The following is a 21,304-nucleotide window of genomic DNA, read 5'->3' on the forward strand; positions in this document are numbered from 1 at the left end:
AACTTTTATAATACATAATATGAAAACAGTTGCTACTATACTGTCATTGATTTTCTTTGTCCTCGTGTTCACGAGTCACATTGCCTTCTATTTCAATGCAACATGTTATTTTCATTATCGATTATTTTTCCAATTAATCGTTTAGTGTATGAAATGTAGAAAAGTAAAAAACAAATGCTCATCACAACTTCCCAGAGGCCAAGGTGACATCTTCAAGTGTCTTGTTTTGGCTCAAAACTCCAAAACCCAAAGATATTCAGTTTACAATGATACATGACAAAGAAAAGCAGCAAATCCTCTCATTTGAGAAGCTTGAGCCAGGAAGTATTAGGCTTTTTTTCACTATTCTTGCATGAAAAATTACTTATCAAATCATTTCAGATCTAAATATTTTACATTAGTTCATTAGAGTACTAACTTGTCTTTTACAGAAATGATCAAGATCCATGACAGAAAGAAGTTGGTTACAAAACTGCTAAAAGTTTGAATTCTCTTTAGCAGAGCATGCAAGTAAAAGTTTATGTTGTGCTCACTGTAATTAAAAGTAGTCACATGCATTATTTTTGTTGGTGTAAAGCCCTCTGTTAGCAGCTGGAGCAGTTATTAAGTGAGCTGTCATTTAGAATAAACCTGGAAATTATCTGGAAAAGCACTTGTACAACACAGAATGTAAAGCTGCATCATTCAGACTAAAAAGACATCTGCAAGAGGAAGGATAGCCTACTTATTTCTGGCTTTTGAGAGAGCCAGCACACTCACTGCTCTGTGAGGCCACCACTGCCCTGTAAAAATTAGCATACAGCTGATGTTCTGCCCCGAGGGTGAAAAGAGCTGGCTAAAGGGCTTTGGTTTTAGGAGAAGGCCCCGCAGATTGAATTGCTCCACTCCCTCATTGTCCTCTTCATGTGAACTCCATATGTCCCCCTAGCGGCAGGTGTCACAGTATGACCTCTGATCTGGCATGCCACTTTTGTGGGTGAGGGTAAAGTTGTATTGTTCACAGCGAGGCAGTTGTCTAGACTGTTTGGCCACAAGATAAAAGAAAAGAATGAGACGTCTCATTAAGTATTATAGTACCTATGATGGCAATTATTCTCACTCGTACACACGAGATCATACTTGTATAAAACACTTTTTGATATACGAGACTTTGGGCTTCATTTATCAGTGTGCTGCCATTATTATACTATCTATGTTTGAGGGAGAACTTATAAAAGTAGAATTTAAGTAACATTGTTTGCTAAAGTTGTAGTTAAAGTTGTCTGAAAGGATGAAAAACTTGCAACAAATTTCATTGTCTTCACTTCATAGACTTCAGTCTCAATTAGACTACCTTTGACAGCCATGTAGACATTGATTCATCAGACTTAAATGAAACAACAAAGAAAAATCCTCATCAGTTCAATTTTCCATCCCTAAGGTCGACACTAGACATTTGACATCCTAACAATCACAGCACACAAGCAAAGACTTCATGGCCTGCTTGTAAAATGAATCACTGCGTTTTCTAGTGACAAGAAAATAAATTACTGTACAAAGAGGTCATTAAATAACGCTCTATTTATTTAGTTTTAAAATAGTTTCTTTTTGTTCTACAGACATAATTTCAAGGAGGTCAAGGACTTGCAGAAGCAACAAAATAAACACATTTTTTGTTAATTTAAAATACTGACAGTAAATTAAAACAAAAATAACAGAAGAGCAAAGCTAAATTACTGGTAATGAGGATAATATCTGACATGAGGTTAAAGATGTGACCAAACATGCTATGTGCAACCATAGAGCATCACTGCCCTAATTTTCTACCAAACCTCTATCACTAAAGACATGAGTCTTACTAACATTTCATAATAATCCTAAGGAACAATAGCAAAATGGACTTTGCAAGCAGAAGTGGTCTGGTAAAAGAATTGTCATTACAGTGGTAGCTGCATATAGTGGTAAGAACTGGCCAAAGGAAAACAAAAATATCACATTATACTAAACTGTATCTTGAGTTCGAAACTGAATTCATGTCACCTCATTTCACAACAAATACACTTCCAAATGAAAAGATTTAGACTTACAGAGCAAATTTAAAAGAATAAACTGGAAGTAAAATTCAAATCTGGAAAGAAAACAAAAAATCCATTTAGACTTTGGTTTGGTTCCTTATATTTAGGATTTTCCCTTCCCTTCTGTGACCAGCAGAAGTAAAATAATTTGATTCTACAATATGCAAGCATCACTTTATAAAGTAGGTGTTATTCAAAATGCAATAAAACAAACTAAATGTTAAAACAGTGTGTGAAGTTGGATCATTGATAAAAATTTACCAGCATGGCTGCAGTCTCACCAGGGCTGCAGTACTGCATGAAGACAAAAATAAGACCACAGGGAAAGAGAGAAAGCAGGCCCTGAGGATCAGGGTTAAAAACAGTTCATACAGTAAACGTCTCTTCTATAAACGCCCCACGTGGGCACAAACTCAACACCACTTTTACTCTTTTTATGTGCTAAATTCACATCTATTATTAAAATATTTATTGTTGAGATAGCAAAATCCACTGCTTTGTAAGGTAAAAGAATAAGCTTTATACGATCTTAAAAGAAAATAGTGCACATTTCAAGGCATTCAGGCCATCTTGCTTTGCAGTATTCAGTGGAAAATACATTTCCTCAGTTGTTATAAAGGGGTCCCCAGAGTTTTAAAGGTGTTTGCATCCACTCAGGATAAGAATGCAAACAGTAAGTACACCCAGTCAACACTGCAGGGTCATACATTCACTGATAACTATGTCACCTGGGACACTCGCAGACTCTGTGGCTTCCAACATAAAATATGTCTCAAAACAAAAGATACATACATTTCCATTGCCAATACACCACCACATATAGTAGTGCTGTGGTGGAAATTAGTTGTATTTTGTAGTGTGCTTGTAACTAGTGCGTTTGTATTTTCCCTTAATTTAACCAGCAGATTTCTGTTTGTTTTCATAAAAAAGGATAAACTTATATGGTAGTAACAGAAACAAAAGCTGTGAATTTAAATCAAGACATTTTGAGAAATACGCTTATCCACTTGTTGGGGAAGAGTTAACGCTAGATGAGAAGATCCATACCACTCTCATGTCTATCCATTAAATATGAAGCTACAGCTAGCAGCAGGTTAGCTTAGCTTTGCACAAAGACTGGAGACTGGAAAACAGCTAGCCTCGCTCTGTCCAACTATTTCTTGGCTCTGAGCAGTTGCCAGGCAACCAGTGGAGACTCAGGGAAGTTACAGTGCAAAGCCAAGAAATAGTTCGCCACATCTCGTCTAACTCTCTGCAAGAAAGCAAATAAGTGTATTTCCCAAAATGTCGAACTATTCCTTTAAAATAACCCCAAACTCTCCCCGACAGCACCAGAGCATAGGCTGTACCTATGCTGGACAGTATAGTAAAGCAAAGCTATCAATGCAGACTGAATAAATGTGAAACCAGTGGTGAGACTTTTGAAAACAAAATTGACCTAGACAGGTCCAAAGCAAACTTTGCCATCAATCTATGGTCTAACCATACAACAAAAAGTGTACCAGCTGCCGTTTTTGTCTTGACTGCAGGTGACTGCAGATAAAAATGCCAAATCAAATCTGAAATCAAGTCTGAAAATATGCCGTTCAGAGTCTGTAGTGAAGCAGATCAACAGCCATGTTGTGATACTGACCTGCTCTCAAGCATCAACTTGAAGTTTTCCCTATACAGCTTGCAAGCATACAACACAAAATGACTACCTACATCCATTATCATAGGGGTAACTGAGGTATTAAATGAAGATAGGATATTGCTATCATTAACAGATAAATCACTCTTAAATTTCCACCTGCACTTGGTGTGCTGTGCATTTTATTACACCTAAATTCAGAGCTGACAAGCCAAGATCAGGAAATCACGTCAGTAGAATGGCTTTGATACATATGATTGTTTAACAGTAAGTTAAAAACAAACAGTGCTCTAGAGCAGGAAGAGTCCATGAGCGGTTACAGGTGAGGCCGCAACTATAGGAAGGATTTCAGCCATAACATGGAGGCAAGGCAAGAGGGATGATGAGGAGTGAGAGGAAGAAATAATGAGTCTTCAGTGTAGAAGTTGTTTAAAGTAGGTATTTGTGTCCGGCGTCCTCGTCGAGTGTGAGGTCCACCACTTCAGGAGGGGACACCCAGTTGGACTGAGGGGAAACAGTAGTCCAGAGCTGTGGTTGATTTGTGCTGTTCAACTGCTCCACTGAGTTTTCCTTCCAGGAGGACAGACTCTTTATCACTCCTCCGCATGGGTGGGCGCATCTGGTTTTAGAAACAAAAAATTAAACGGTGAACCTTTTTTTTTTTTTGGAAATAAAGTTTCACCACTTAAAGTCTTTACCGTGCTTTCTCTTGCACTCCAACTATTTCCACCTCACTGTCGGAAGAAGCAATGTTAATCTGGCCCTTGTTGTGTTGAGAACTTCCCTTGTGCGACAGCTCTGCCTCCACGTGGCCTGTAACAAATAAGAGGAACAGAGTCACACATTGTGAGGACCACCAGAGCAGTAGAGAGCTTCAGGCCTTGCTGACACATATAGACTGCAGCTGCTTTGACACAGACAAGAACAAAACAATGATCACTTGTGTTTGCGTGACACATTGGACAAAACATACAGTGTGGACTTTATAATTCATGTTTTGACAATGCCGGCTAGTCATAAAAGGTCAATTCTTTTGTCTTGAAGCAAAGACTTTTTTTTAATAGCACCAAATGCAAGCCAGTGGTGTGTGGGATGAAGGCAGTAGTACTTCAAAGGCATCTTGCTGAGATTAATAAGACCATTTCCCCCACATAGCATGTTGCTTATTGATGACACCCATGCCACTAAATTTCCTGTCTTCACTGAGAGGAGTGGAAATTATCAGTTTGGATTTAGCGGGTTTGTAACTGACCTGCGATAGAGCTCAGAGCTCTTATACACCCAGAGTGAGCTGCCATATCCTGGCCTCTGTGTGTTTTTAGCTCATGCTTTATCACCGTGGGCCGGACTGTCTCCACACTCATACTCTCCTGGTTAGAATCAGTGTCTGAAATATCATAGTGACCCACTACTGGAAGCCCGTCTGCAGAAAACAAAGAAAACACTTTTCATTATTCAAATCATGCCTGGGAATAGTAGGACTGTTTGGAACAGAGACTGTAGTCCTGCTAACTGCAGCATCTACAATATACACAAGGAAACACACCCTATTTTCCCAGATGCAAAGATTTACACCAAGAGTGAAGTGAAACATTTTGGCTTATAGCACTAGTTCTGCTGTAAAACATGAACAATTAGAGAAACCTCAGACTGAATAAGATTATGATTCCTTTTCCACGCTACACTAATGAGGCTTTTATACTATAGGAATGGTTGTGTTCGCTGTGAATTAATAAACCTTTTGCAGCAGCAGTTTTTTTCTCTCCATTTATTGCTTTTAAAATAACAGCCATTCACATAAAAACTACACTAGAATACAGTCATTACAAAACACTTCAAAATGATCTTACTCAGTGAATGAAATGTAATGGGATAATAAAAGCCAAACAAACAACAGAAGAATAACTCTGTGGAAGAGCGGGAACGTGTATCTTTGTTCTACCCTGTAAAGGAGTCCCTGGGAGAGAGGGAGACACACACACACAGTGCTATCCAGACAAGTCTGTGGGTGTGTGTGAGGGGGTTCGTCTGGACAGCACTATGAGAGAACACTGCCTATGAATAGCGGATTGGGCTGAAATAAGTAGGTACCAGGGTTACCAGAGAAACCGAGGACTTGCCAATGTAAAGACCATGTATTAAAAGATAGAAAAAGGACTAATGTAAACCAGGAGAGTCTCTTTGGTAAACAATGGACTGTCCTTAGTGTTGTTTCTAATGCACACAGTTTGAGATTGTATGCATGAGGCTCTTTTTACCATGTTGACAAAACAGTTGATTTAAAGGTAATATCAGTTTTACCAAATGCATGACAGCAGTTGTTGGATCCATTTAAACCCAAAGTAATTATGCCCCATGAAACAAAAACACTAATATTCACACAATTTGAAACAAAACCATTAGGCCAAGAGAAAACAACTAAATAGATAAAATGTTCCGTCAGTCACCATTTATCAGCACAAGCAAAGCTAAACCTTGCACACATGCTGCTGATGAAAACTAATTTGGCCTTGCACAGTCTATATACTAATATAATCACATGCAAACAGGTGGGGAAACGATGCTTCCAGCTTTCAGTTCTGTAAAACTGACATAGGGCTACATATACACACATACAGAAAATGTAACACTTTTTTTTTTTTTTTAAAACATCCTAACTATAAATATGATTAGGCCAAAGATTCCTTCATCAATGTCTGTGATGATTAGATATAGTGTTAGCAGTGTTAAGAACTGTGAGGAGTTGAGAAGTGTTTCCACCTCAAAGACCACAGGATCTGAACCAGAGAAGGCCACTTGATCACTCAGATCAGTCAGTTTTTAGGAAATCAGTAAACATTGCCATGCACCATACTGCAGCTGTATTACTGCTGTATATTTGTTAGTTTGATGCCTGGCTTTTCAGTTTTAAAGTCAAGCTGCGGAACACACAGTGCCTTGTGGAGACAAAGGCCGAGCTGGCAGACCAGTGCAAATAAAAAAATTAACTAGACGAATAATATACAAGTGAAGATTTGAGGCTCTTGACATTGCAGCTAATAGCCACAACATATGAACCCATGCCTTATCTGACGTCCATAATCTATACATAGGCTACTAAAAATAAACATTGGGAGTCATTCCTCCCTCACTAGTTTCTTGTTACTGCACACAGGCAGCGATAGCAGCAAATGTAACAGAAAGGCAAACGTTAAAAAACCGCATCTAATCTAATTACGTCATAGAATTTTAGAAAGCAAGAAATCGTGTGGGTTAGTATATGGTGTTTATATTTATAGGCAAATCTATGTTTAAATGTTTTGATGTTAGTAAAGCTATGCCACCAAAATAAAGGTTGTTACAAGATTTTAAAAGACCTGAACCATTTACAAGCAAAGTGCAAACATAGTTCAGAGGAAAGAAGGGTAATGTAGAGTGGTGATCCTAAGAAACTTAAGAAATAGTACTAAGCTCTATCATTTCCAGCATGAAGTCAGAATGACAAGGCACATGCTATTAAGCAGCAGCACCCCACCTAGCACTGTCATGATGGCTGCCCAGGTGCTGGAATGCACATTCTGCATGAACGACATAATCAGCTACTCTGTGTATGTGTACAGCTGGTCAACAAAAACAAACAAGTCATACAATAAGCAATAAAATAAGAGCCCTGACTCGACAGTCTATTGAGATATGCCTTGTGTCCGTGTCACAGATGCTGCAGAAATCAAACAGGTGAGTTGAATTATTCAGAATGTCAAATCTCACAGTGATTCAGTGCCAGCAGATGCACTGGGCCTCAGGTCTGCACATTGTGAAGTTCAAATGACCAGCTCAGGCCCAGCTGCTGTTGATGGTGTATCTGTTTAGTGACCTCACATCATTTACCTATTAATACCCATTGCCATGCTTTCTGCATCAACTAGTTCTACACTTGGTAAGATCAAAATATGAAACAGCGAGGAGTAAAGTAGAAGTGTAATCTAAACATTCAAGAGACCAGGGTCTGGAACACCTAGATTTCCATTCTGAGTGACCACTTCAGGTAGGATGTTGTTGTTGTTTATGGGGGTGGGGGTGAGACTGTTGTTCTCTCGTGCCAACATGTAGGCGGCCATAGTCTCTGCAGACTCTGACGATGGCAAATAGGAACTGGGTGGGGACGGCCGTGCCCCCTGGGAGGGATGCTGCTGCCCCTCTGGGGCATCACTTGAGCGTTTGGATGAGTCGTTGTCCGAGTCGAGGTGTGCAAGCTTTTCCATCCAGATGCGGAAGCGCTCCTCAGTCTGGCGCTGCATCACAGCAAAGCGTGTCATGGCCTCCTCCAGAACACTGCCGATGCCGTTCCTGTCCCACGAACCGCTGTCCAGCAGCCCATGAATGTGGGCGCCCACTCTGGATCTCTCCGATGCACGTCTGAAGCCAGCTTTAAAGACATTGAGGCCAAGCCATAAGAAAATACAGTAGCATGTTCATGCTTCGGAGGTGGACTTTTGTATTAAAAAGAGAAAATGAGTTTGTTTTTGGTTACGTGCAGATCGACTCTTTCATGCTGATGGACTACATCATGCAGTTGTAGCACTCAAATCTGTGTGCGGGATGTAAAAATGGTTGAAAACATTTCATGTAGTACGGATCCCTAAAGTAAGATAACTGGATGTCTTGGGCGACTGATTCAGAGTTTGTCGAGAGACTTTGAGGTAAACACACTCATTTGAGGCAAATTCATTACAAACCTATGATGAAGGGCAACAGATATGTCCAACTATATTTTCTGCTAAAACTTCAATCATCTTTGTAAAATATGTGGTAGGGTTAGTATCAGCCAAAATAGACACCATGTATAAATCTTCTATAGTATTCCTGAACAAAAATATAAGATTAGATAAACTACTTCCACTCTGGAAACAAACTAAACAATTATTTACTCAACAAAAACCTTGACACACCACAAGATAAATTCTGAATTTAATGGAAAAGAAAAACTGCCTACCAGAACCAATCCAATAGATTATATTCTAAGAAATGCAATCACAGTGACAAGATAGCAGTAGGCCTGTAAATACACTCTGCTAGTAGCTACTTATGGAGAACTCAACTCACCCAAGAGATTTCTACAATCATCAGGAAGCAATAGATTAACTAAGGGAACAAACATAGGACCAATGTGCAGACAATATTGTCAGTGTTTGTGTTTATTCTTGTGTTTACCAGTGTTTATTCTTATTACACACTTCTGTGTCTGAGTTTAGTTTACAGCATACAGCCATCCTCAGTCAGAGCTGTATATGCATTAATGCTCTCTAGTCGATGACACAAGAGCTATCTGACTAATCAAAGGTGTTACAGAACCCATTATAGAGAAGAGAACCACCTGTTGGCAATTCTAAAAAGCTTCATCGCCTCCAGTGTAGGCAGAGTCAAGTGTATGAAAGACCTAAGGAATATTCAAAAGCCACAAGCGGAGACAGAAAAGCAGGATATACTAAATGCCTTGCAGTCTTCGGGTGATGCAGACATTCACTAAATCCTCCTTAACAGAAAAGATGATATAAATCTTTTGAATTGACTTTTGAGCATTCTAATAAAATGACACAATAAATATGATTTTGAGTCTAAACTCTCAGGTACAAGACTGTATTTCTACCAGCACACCAAAACTGAACAGTAACTGTAGAGTCTTGCAACTCAAACTAACACAGTGAGATTATACACCATTTGTCTATTTACAGCAAAGGCTGAGGATATAAATGGCTCACTTGTTGAATTGCAGAACTCACAATATAGGTTAGATTAACACAACTCTGTTCATATCATTCCATGAGTTGAAGAATGTCCACTAGACTTCCACGGCATGCAAACGATGAGACAAAGTTCCAACATATACTGTACTACATCGTGACATGGCATAGGCCCTCTAAACATACAGTCTATGTATCTAAAAGACAGGGTGAATGAAGACAGATGATGAGTGAGAAAATAACAAAAAATAAAGAACGTGATTGATAAAAAACAAACACAAACAAAGCGGTGCTTGTACTGATCTGATATTGCAAAAGCTTTACACAGCCCTATCACATTTTCTTACTATATGTGGAAAAAGAAACATTTAGTTTGGGTTGCCTGAAAATTTAAAGTCATGCAGGCACCCTCTTATTGTTAAACTCTGTGTTTGACTGATGGCTAATCATCTTTGACTGTCATACACTGTAGGCCTATATGTTTTTCTATTACTATGTGATACAGCATTTTACATGGGATATAAGTGGCTCCTACTGTTACCCTGGACAGTGGTAGTAGTACTATAAGCATGTGTAGTGAACATTGGATGTTACCTGAAATATCTGTCTTGATTGTCTTGCTACCTCCTGAAGTGTCATCATCCTCGTCCTCAGAAGAGCTGGTGCTGGAGTCACATGTGAGCTCGCTGTCACTTGTACTGCTGTCCTGCAGCAGGTTATACTTCTTCCGTGCTGCTGCTTCTCGTTTTTGCCTCAGCAAACGCATTCGCTCCTTATGTTTCTGGCTCCGGTGACCTTTCACTTTTGCCAGCTTGCCATTGGTTTGTTTTTCCTGCCCTCCGGCTGCTACCATGATGGGCTGGCAGCGGTTTTTCTTTGCAACCATCGCATTAGGAGGCATCTCGCTTTCCGAACGTGACCGCCGAGACTTCCTCCCCCCTGTAGCTGAGGCAGATGTTTGCCTTCCCGCTGCCTGGCCAGGATCATTTGAAGCTTCCATGTTGCCCTCTTCTCCTGCGGGAGGAGCAGCACCTTCTTCCCCTGAGGAGAGTGTGTCTGAGTCGGCAAGGTGGCCACTGGATGAGGGGGAGAGCATGCAGGGGTTTGAGGAGTCACTCTCATAGATATGATGAGATACAGGCTTGTCACTCCCAGTAGAGGCATGCTGGGACTCTGGGGAGTCTCGGCGGAGCTCCTTCATCAGGCATGGCATGGAGAGGAGACTCTGCTCGCCCTCTGTATGGAAGGGGCTGTCTGCCTCCTTTTCCCTCGGTGGTGAGCTGGTGCTGGTGGTGGTCTCTGTTTTCAGAACCTCATCCTGCTCTCCCTGAACAGAAGCCGTGGCTGACTGTGCTTCATCAAGGCACTCTAGGGGGCACTCAGCATCCACAAATTCCTCTGCCTTCTCTGAATCAGCCATCTTCATGCTAGTTAAGCCCAGAGCCCAAAGGTCCAACAAACATGGACCAATGTGCCTGGACAGGAGCTCACCTGCTGGAAGAAAAACACAACACTAATTCCAAATCACAGTCTAAATCTGGGCATCTGTGCAAGAGGCTGGATGTCTGAAAGCATGGGGCATAATATCTTTTTTTTTTACTAGGCAAACTTTCATTTGCAGTAAGTAATTGTTTTTAAAAATGTGCTACCACCCTGTCTTTCTGCATCTGAGGTGAGTACTTCAAATACAATGTGTGAAATCACCGAGTTAGCATCAAATACAAGTTCTTTACCATTACTTAAATTTCTCATTTGGCAATATTTAGGGCACTAATACATATAGCGGACATTTCTGTATAAACATGTAGATCTCCAGTTGAACTATATTGGTAAACAATGGTGGCATATTCAAGCATTTTCTTCTTCCTCTCCACACTCGCATTATATTGTACTCGGTCAACATGTTGCGTAAACACTGACTGTTCACATATCAAAAACAAAAATAATCAAATTAAATTGTGTGCAACAATTTGGCCAGAAATTACCATTAACGATATTACTTGTGAGCAATTAACGTTGGCTAGCTTCTAAGAGCAATGAACGCTACTTTTACTTTGATTTTTCTTCTACTATTACGTCTCACAGTTTGAGAATGATTTCATGAAAGTCTGTTCAACCTCCTCGGCCACATTAAACTAAGTGTGTGTACTATGAGAAGTGTATTGGTGACTGAATTAATGACTTTAGTTAGTTGTGTCTGTGGCTAGCTGAGGCTACCGCAGGCTCGGATCTAGATGCTACTTTTAGCTGCGTAGTGAAGCTAACCTCGGTCATAACCTTACACTGCAAACTTGGCGAGAAGAAGACAAGTCATGGAAAAATGTTCAGGTTGCAGGACAGCTGCCTCGCAAGATACTATAAATGGAAACAGTATCTAGCCGCCCAGAGGCGTAACAAGCAGGATAATGTCAGCAGCTAACAGCTAACGGTATCTCAGTCAAAGCGATAACCAACTTAGCATTTAAAATCGGCTGCGCTAGTTACAACTTACCGCGGCGTTAGTTATATTCTTCTTTTCCCAGTGTCAGACTTTTCCACATCTTCGGTAATTTGTAACCTCTTTGATTTACGATGCACAAACAATGCACTGCTAAATATACTTCAGTTCTTTACAACTTGGAAGAATTTGAACGTGTTTTGGCGCAGTGTGCTCGCACCTTCGCGAGCCCTGTTAGCCGTTAGCAGCTAGCTGTGTGTTTATTTTAAAATGTCTCCATCAGCCGTCCTTCTTTCACAAAGCTACATGCGCCACTTCCGGGCGTTTCTTTATGGTAGAGCGACCCTGTGGGTCGGATATTAATACTACAGGGTGAAAAGGGGAACATACCACAGGACAAGCATGGACAGCAGAGGGACAGAGCAGAGGTGATGTATCCCTGCTAGTTGTGGCCCAGGGGTCACCATAATTTCCCCCACATTACAGTAATAGGAGTGTATGAGGGTGTGCTGGCCGTTGGTGGTGGAAAGTTAGTAACTAAGTACATTTACTCAAGTACAGTACTTAACCACAACTCTGAGGTACAGATTATTTCAATTTTATGCTACTGTATTCTTCCACTCCACTATATTTCAGAGAAAAATATTATACTTTTTACTCCACTACATTTATCTGACAGCTTTACTATATAAAGTATATATTGTATACTGTATGTATTGTGGCCTATATATGCTTATGTATTTTATTTACAATGCATTATATTTTGTTATACAGTATATTAAAGAGTTGAAAAGAGCTCGACCTCGACCAGGTACAACATTAAAGTACTGTTTACGTGTTGGTGCATCAGTTATAATAATAATAATAATAATAATCCAATAATATACAGTAACATTGACAGGGGCCATTTTCCTTACATGGTTACTTTTACTTTTGATACTTTAAATACATTTAGCTGTCAATACTTCTGTACTTTTACTTAAGTAAAGTTTTGAATGCAGGACTTTTATTTGTAACCAAGTATGTTTACATTGTGGTATTACCTGTGGTTACTTTTACTTAAAGGGACAGTTCACCCCAAAATCAAAAATCCATATTTTTACTCTCACCTGTAGTGCTATTTATCCATCTGGATTTTTTGGTGTGAGTTGCCGAGTTTTGGAGATATCGGTCGTAGAGATATCTGGATTTTTTTTTAAATAAAACAATCTATATTTTTGGTGTAAATTTGGTTAAATCTGGAGCAACAGAAATCTAAATTATTTTTAAATACCCTAATTAGAAAATATATCTTTTTGACTAATTTTATTACATTTCATTGGAAATAACTGGAAAATCACCTAGCTAAATTTTGATTACTCTAATACGACCAGATGGATCATGATGTAAGTTGTTTTATGAAAGAACATCTCATCAACCGCACCATGATGTGATTCAGCCCAGGTCCTCCAGCAGGCTGATGTGGTCTATTGAGCTTCTGGCCGCAGCTGCAGACCATTCATGGAGGTCTGTGGGGCTTTCTGTGATCCAGAACCCAAACACCTGTAAAGGCTTATTCTGAAAACCAATCAGATAAAACAGCAGTATACAGACTAACCACAAGGAACACCTGTGGTAGACGTATGGAGACTATGACTCATTTGCTGCTGTTTGTTGCTATGGATACTCGTGTTTATCCTTTTAAGTGGGAACATCAACCAGCCACTGAGACTTGGCTTTTATTGAATTAGTGATTCATACAGATTCAGTATTTTCTTTTGTGCTCAATGACAGTTGCTCACCCATGGAATAAGGCTCTTTTGGCTTAAAAATAAGATGCAACACTCAAAGAGAAAGGGAAAAACAAACATCATTAAGACCTGAGCCTCCTCATCTCTGCCAAATGTGGCAGGTCGCGTGGTGCCAGACATGCTGACGACCTGGAGGCCGTGTGAGGTAGATACATATCTCTATATAAAAATCTCTCACTGAATTTCATTAATGAGTAGACAATTAAATAAATACAAAATCAAGTAAATACATTATTTAATTGTTTTTAAAAAATGTAGAAAATAAAGTGGGAATGGAGTTTTTAAGTAATTTATATATTCATATATTTATTTCACTGGATACAGATTTATTTTCTTTGATATATATTTATTTGGTTATTTAATTATTTAATTGTCTGCTTATATATTTAGGGAGCTATATTCAAATGTTTTCTTTGATATTTCGTTATTTAAAGTCTTATTAATATAACTTGATATATGAACAACTTGTGATCCTTACAGTTAACCTTGTTTATGTTTTTGGCATTGTGTATATTTTGGATTTTGGGGATTTTAGATATCTGTTTATTGGTATTTTTTTACTTGCACCTTTATTGATATTTTATATTTGCACTCAGCTGCATCTACTTTGTACTGCAACTGCTGCACAACAATTTCCCTCGGGATAAATACATTAATATTAACGTATATTAACGTATTTATCACTTATTTATTTATTAATATAATTATGACCCAACCGGCCTTTGACAATATTACACAATATAATATATAAAAAAAAGGAAACGTAATATAAAACAAAAAATAGAAACATGGAAAAGTACAGAAGAAGAAGTAGTAGTTTATTTTGAAGTACTTCCGGGTCACTGTGACCTTTCTATCGGTTGCCGTGTCCGCCATCCTTCTCTCTCCGCTCCGGAGCAGGACAGACCCAGCAGGACGCCAACATGCTGTCAGTACGCGTTGCAGCGGCCCTTGCCCGCAATCTCCCTCGACGGGCTGGATTTGTAAGTATTTCTAATTTCGTTGAGTTTCAATTTGTGTCGACTTTCTTCAGAAAAATCCCGACTTTATTGAAATAAAAAAACACGGCGGCTTTGTGCATGCACTGGAGGACACCGGGCCCTTCACATTGCGAGTTTCCTCTGTTACCGTTTGTAGCTGACAGACAGCAACACGCCGCCCTCAAGACAGTACAGTACATTATTATGGGTGACTAGAGGATAAAATTAATCTCTCAGATGTGTCATGGTGTTAATGCATTGTCATTGGATATGACTAAGCTAACGTGTAGTAATGACGATGTAATTTGGTATTGAAGGTCAGGTTTGTCTGACTTCACATGCCAGCTTTCACTGCAAATTTGCCAGGCTAAGCTTTGAATAGTTGTTTGTGTATATGGGGTGATATTAGGCTGGATATTCTGGCTGGTAACTGTTATTGGATGGAGTCTGAGGACTGTCCTGTGACTCTGCAGGCTGCATGACCTGTTGCCCTTTCTCAATTTTTAAAAAATATTTTGGAAGAAGACCCAAGTCATGTTGTAGTCCAAATATATATTTTAGCTACTAATAGTAATTTACAATGTAATGTGAGTGGAAAAGGCTCATATCAACTCAAAATTTGGGTTAGTCCCAGTTTGTGCCTCTCATGTACTAACATTATATGCGAGTCACAGAGTTAAGCATATCCCTTTCTCTGAAAAATAAATACCTGGAGATGTTTGATAAACCCAGTAAATCGTTTAACAACACTTACAGCTGTTCTATAGGTGTTTTTTAAAGTCCTCAAAGACTCTTCTGACAATCTGGATGCTTCCCTCTGTGACTCAAGTGTACTGGTAATACATGAGAGGCACAAACTGGGGTTATAATTGGGTTAGCTTTCTTAGTTCTGTGACAAAGTCACTAGGAAGGTCAGTCAGTAATCTTTATTTTGTTATATTTTCTTCTCTTTGCTGTGTTTTAATATTTTTCAATCATCACTGTTGAAATGTTACAGGTACCTGGGAAAACTCACTAGGTTATTTGAAAATAGTCTATCCTCTGTGGACAAAATATTCGAAACACCTGTCAGTAATAATAAAATTAAATCCAACAGCACCACAAACTACAGCTAGTTTCTCAACAAAAACTGAAGATTGTAAGACATATTGCAGGGCTGTTGCATTAGACTGCATTAGTTTTAACTCGGTGTACCTAATAAATTGGCAACTGATTTTATATTCGATTTTACTGATTTAAATAAGTGATTAAATAGAAAATGCTGCACTTATTTGGTCTAGATAAAATTGATTTATTTACTCTTTGCCATTGTCTTAAAGGTATCCAAGAACGTTGCTGCAGCATGTGTAGGAGCCAAGAATCTACACACCGCCCGTCCATGGCTGCAGAAAACAGGTCGGTGTTTCCTGAAACCTGTATTGGCCTACTGCTTAAGAAAATTAATTCACTGGTAAGGTTATTACCCAACAGGGTTTCCAAACTTGTTAATTAGAAATTAACACTTTACATACTTTAAAGGCACAGCCGAGGTATCGTCCATTCTGGAGGAGAAGATCTTGGGAGCTGACACCAGTGCGGACTTGGAGGAGACTGGGCGCGTCCTGTCCATCGGCGATGGTATTGCTAGAGTGTACGGCCTTAGGAACGTGCAGGCTGAGGAGATGGTGGAGTTCTCCTCTGGTCTGAAGGTAAGACTGACGATGTAACCCTGAGACTCTGACCTTTCACTGAATGGGTTGATGCTACAGCTTGAATGTTTGAGAAGATTGGATTCAGACATCAGCGATTGTATTCGTTTAACCAGCCTCTAAATGATTTTGTAGTCATAGGTAATTGGCAAATGGCAATGCTGTCTACTTTCTCAGAAACTGCTGTCAATGGTCCCTTCAGGTAAGTACATAGCGACTGCTACTTAGTGGACACTAATATAAGTCACTGTGTAGTGTCCATATGTAAATGTACTGTATAAAAGACTGTTGCTAGAGTAAAGGAGTCTGCGCATTTCCCCCCCGATGGGTCAAAAAAACAGTAATTTCGCAAAACCAGTACATGTATATAGAATTGTTAGTGCAGCATATTAATTTGCTCGGGTTTCAATTGTGTACTTGGTGATTATTAGAGGCTAATTGATTGCCATGTCATCAGTAATTTGTAAACTGGGAAAAGTGGTAGTAACTGTTGTTTTTTTTCTTTTTTCTCTCATCCAGGGCATGTCTCTGAACTTGGAGCCCGACAATGTTGGTGTTGTGGTGTTTGGTAACGACAAGCTGATCAAGGAAGGTGACATTGTCAAGAGAACAGGTGCTATTGTAGATGTGCCTGTTGGTGAAGAGCTCCTGGGCCGTGTCGTCGATGCCCTGGGAAATGCTATCGATGGAAAGGTAAATGATGATGATGATGATGATAATAATAATAATAATAATAATAATAATAATAATAATAATAATAAACAACTGTATTTTTTATAGCACAATTAATAAATACAATTACATAAAATCAATTAATCATGACATTTACGATAAAACAAAACATGAATAAATATAATAGGATAAAATAATTGGTTAAAACACTTGAGGAGAAAGCAATATTAAAAAGATGTGTCTTAAGATTTCATTTAAAAGTGTATATAGATTTGGAGTCCCTTAAACCCTCAGGCAGACTGTTCGATAGTTTAGGAGTGTAACAAACAAAAGCTGCCACTCCATGCCTTTTAGTTCTGACCTCAGCAACAATTAACAAGCCTGAGGGACCTAGCAGGCACATATTTCTTAGCCATGTCAGACAGATAAGATGGGACAAAGCCATTCAATATTTTAACCAATAAAAGAATCTTAAAATTAATTCTGTTACAGACGGGATTGGAGTAATGTGGGTTCTTGTGACTAATTTTCATAAATTTCCCTCTTGGGTTATTATATTAGAGGGGGTTTTACAGTATCATCATGCCTTTTTGATTGAATAGTTTATTAGCCAAATGTGAGAAAGTAGGTCATGGCAATACTGATCGTTTTTGTTCCATTATTTTCCTCACAGGGCCCCCTTGGCACCAATACCCGCAGGCGTGTGGGTCTGAAGGCCCCTGGTATCATCCCCCGTATCTCTGTGAGGGAGCCAATGCAGACTGGCATCAAAGCCGTGGACAGTTTGGTCCCCATCGGTCGTGGACAGCGTGAGCTCATCATTGGAGACAGGCAGACTGGGTAAGAGGATTCTGCTCAAAGTGAATACTGGAACACATGGCAGCATTTGATGTTATTCCTAGTGTCTTTGAAATGCTGTTGGAGTAGTGGACGTGCTGACAAGGGGTGGGACAAAAATCAGTATTGCAATATGTTATATGTTTTAATCGTTCTGATTTCTGGTAGATCAACCTTTAATCAGTTTGTGGTTTTACATTTTAACACTGACATATGAATAAACATTAGTGCATGTCAGATAATAATAGGAATAATATTTTAAGTGGTTTGTTGCATAATGTTTCATCCCTGTTGTCTTATAAATTTATTATACAACAGTCTGAGTATTTTTCCTTCTGTGGTTATGATTTGTTAATTTAAACCTGAAAGCACAAGATTGAGATTCCCTTATGTACAACATGGATCTGTAAGTCGGTGTATCCATGGTGCTTAGTCTTTATATTTGTGTTGCAGCAAAACCGCAATTGCCATCGACACAATCATCAACCAGAGGCGCTTCAATGAAGGAACTGATGAGAAGAAGAAGCTGTATTGCATCTATGTCGCTATCGGCCAGAAGAGATCTACAGTGGCTCAGCTGGTGAAGAGGCTGACTGATGCCGATGCCATGAAATACACCATTGTGGTATCTGCTACTGCCTCTGATGCCGCTCCGCTGCAGTACCTGGCTCCCTACTCTGGCTGCTCCATGGGAGAGTACTTCAGAGACAACGGCAAGCATGCCCTGATCATCTATGACGATCTGTCCAAGCAGGTAAGTTTTATTTAATCGGATTGTTGGAGGGGATTTTAACGCAGGGAAAACCAGTTGCTGTAAATAATTTTGACAAAGTTTCGTTTGCAGATAAACCCAACCTCGTGTGTGTTATCTTTCTACAGGCTGTTGCCTATCGTCAGATGTCCCTGCTGCTCCGTCGTCCCCCCGGTCGTGAGGCTTACCCAGGAGACGTCTTCTACTTGCATTCCCGTCTGCTGGAGAGAGCTGCTAAGATGAACGACAACTTTGGCGGCGGCTCCCTCACAGCCCTTCCCGTTATCGAGACACAGGCTGGTGATGTGTCAGCCTACATTCCAACTAATGTCATCTCCATCACAGATGGACAGGTAAGTGTGTCACTCGTTGACTCGCTTCATCCCAATGAAAATCTTAAACCAGTTACTGAATGTTGTTTTCTCACTCAGATCTTCTTAGAGACTGAGCTGTTCTACAAGGGTATTCGTCCGGCCATCAACGTCGGTCTGTCTGTGTCACGTGTCGGATCTGCTGCCCAGACCAAGGCCATGAAGCAGGTTAGCCTTCTTTGTAATCACCCATCTCCCAGCTTTTATCACAATTAATGTCTTTGATTCTGACTTATTGACTTCTGTCCATCACCAGGTGGCTGGTACCATGAAGCTTGAGCTGGCCCAGTACCGTGAGGTGGCTGCCTTCGCTCAATTCGGTTCTGATCTGGACGCTGCCACTCAGCAGCTGCTGAACCGTGGTGTTCGTCTGACTGAGCTCCTTAAACAGGGACAGTACTGTGAGTATTTACATTTAGTATTCAATTTCCCTTAGTAGGCATCTCTTTCAGAAAATGTATCCATTCCACAGTTGACTTGTGACTGTATGCTTTCATCGTTCAGCTCCAATGGCTATTGAAGAACAGGTAACAGTCATTTATGCTGGTGTGAGGGGACACCTGGACAAAATGGAGCCTAGCAAGATCACCAAGTTCGAGAAGGCGTTCCTGCAGCACATACTGAGCCAGCACCAAGACCTGCTGGCAGCTATTAGGTAAGTTAAAGAGCTTCTGGGCAACAGCATTTGGGCTTTTGCATTGTAATTGATGTTCTGTATGTATTTTGTAACCATCTCTTCTTGATTTCAGGACTGATGGCAAAATCTCTGAGGCATCTGATGCTAAGCTCAAGCAAGTTGTGTTGAATTTCCTCTCCAGTTTTGATTAAAGTTATGCTTCTTGGCCTGGCTGTTTTCATGTTTGCATTGTGCAGCGTCAGTTATACTTTCTATGAACTTTAAAAAAAAAAACCCAAGAGGCACTTGATCTTTAATGTACAGATATCTCTTAAGAGAGAATAAAGTATTCCAACTAGTTGACTTGATTGCCTCTTTTTGTGTTTGGTGCACTGTTGGATCGCTTTATATTTTGATATACGTCAATGGTGTAACTGTTGTGATCTCACACCACAATTTGCAGTTCCTACTGATCCTATAACAGTGAAAATAGTGAAACCAATGCTTATATAGTGCACAGCCACACATCTAAACTGTTTGTTTCTAAAAATCCTGCCTCATTTGAGCAGAACGATTAAGAAGCAGATGATGGTGTGTGGCTGTTCTGGTTGCTGTCTTCCCTGCCTTTGATGAAAGCATTTCAGATCATCAAAACCAACAAAATCAATCGCACTGAAAAACGACAAAGGCAAATGGGACTTTCATGTGTATACACACACTGTCATTGACTGACAGTGAGCAATAGACCCTGTTCCTTTATGATTTTAATGTTGCATTCTTTGCCTTTGTCATGATTAAAGAGCTACTGTATGAAACCATCCTTTAAATCTTCACAACAACTTGTTTTTTAATGCAGCTTGAGAGGATGTGTACAGCTGGTGACTTTGTTCTCTATTTGTCCAGAAATGGTAGAAGTGAATAAACTAGTGAGAGGCTCACTGGGGCTTTACCAATTGATTTACATAATGGAATGGCTGTAATACTACATGAAGGTAGAGATGACAAGCTTTTATGTTATAATACTTGGCTAATCCCACAGATCAGTCACGTTGCAGAAAAGCATGTAAAATTGTGAGAAAGGAAGTACAGACAGGCTGCCACAGGCTGAGTGAATTAACTGTAATGGTGGCAATTAGGAAAGTTAATGTTACAACCAGTAATTAAACTAAAATGTCAAAGAAACGGACTGACCCTTTTTAAATGTGTTCTGAATATTCTTGCAGCCCCATTCTCTTGGAGGTTGCTGTAGTTGAATTTGCTTTTTTTGGTTTAAGACTTCTAGGTTCTACTTTGTGAGTTGTGATGGTCAACAAATTACAGGAACTCTTAGTGTAATGTGGGCTAAAGCATCCTGCATTACACTGGGCAAGATGAATTAGATGAAGACTTTTTACTTGTTGACCACCAAAGGCAAAGTCTTTTCTATACTCAACTGGAGCCATGGTGCTATATTTTTTTCTTTATTGTATATATGACAAGCAACCATCAAGTGTTAAATTAGGTTATCTCTCCTAATATCTCACAATGTAGTGTAAGACTGTAAAGGCTCACTATCATCAGTTATCTACTTGCATCTGTCTATTCCTACAGGGTAAAACTGTAAGGCAAAGGGCAAAACCTACCAACCACACTACAGGACCCTCTGCTGGTGATGGTTGTACATGGCAGATGTCAAAATCAGAAAAATCCTCATTATTCATTAGCTTAAAAACATGTTAGATGGTTGTAAAGATAAAAGGTAATCAAGAAGCATTTAAC

At 39.6% G+C, this 21,304-nt stretch overlaps 2 protein-coding genes across 7 annotated transcripts; one reads left to right on the forward strand and one right to left on the reverse strand.

The window, feature by feature from the left end:
• Positions 1-1,542: 1,542 nt before the first annotated feature.
• Positions 1,543-12,108, reverse strand: lg18h18orf25 (linkage group 18 C18orf25 homolog). Of its 6 annotated transcripts, none has more exons than XM_044173167.1 (5): positions 11,896-12,108; positions 9,999-10,895; positions 4,937-5,107; positions 4,383-4,497; positions 1,543-4,303 (listed from the first exon to the last, which is right to left on the reverse strand). In XM_044173167.1, exons 2-5 carry the CDS (start codon positions 10,828-10,830, stop codon positions 4,114-4,116), a joined length of 1,308 nt encoding a protein of 435 aa, XP_044029102.1. In that variant the 5' UTR covers positions 10,831-10,895; positions 11,896-12,108; the 3' UTR covers positions 1,543-4,113. The 6 variants fall into 6 exon arrangements, with proteins under 6 accessions (XP_044029102.1, XP_044029101.1, XP_044029106.1 ...); XM_044173166.1 differs by having other exon boundaries at positions 9,999-10,898; XM_044173171.1 differs by lacking the exon at positions 4,937-5,107 and having other exon boundaries at positions 11,896-12,107.
• A 2,353-nt stretch (positions 12,109-14,461) lies between these two features.
• Positions 14,462-19,909, forward strand: atp5fa1 (ATP synthase F1 subunit alpha). The gene is made up of 11 exons (XM_044174546.1): positions 14,462-14,614; positions 15,931-16,006; positions 16,130-16,299; positions 16,819-16,992; positions 17,645-17,811; positions 18,262-18,562; positions 18,688-18,912; positions 18,991-19,098; positions 19,187-19,331; positions 19,435-19,585; positions 19,680-19,909. Exons 1-11 carry the CDS (start codon positions 14,555-14,557, stop codon positions 19,756-19,758), a joined length of 1,656 nt encoding a protein of 551 aa, XP_044030481.1. The 5' UTR covers positions 14,462-14,554; the 3' UTR covers positions 19,759-19,909.
• Positions 19,910-21,304: the final 1,395 nt, after the last annotated feature.

Source organism: Siniperca chuatsi, linkage group LG18, assembly GCF_020085105.1.
Source record: "Siniperca chuatsi isolate FFG_IHB_CAS linkage group LG18, ASM2008510v1, whole genome shotgun sequence".
Lineage (NCBI taxonomy): Eukaryota > Metazoa > Chordata > Actinopteri > Centrarchiformes > Sinipercidae > Siniperca > Siniperca chuatsi.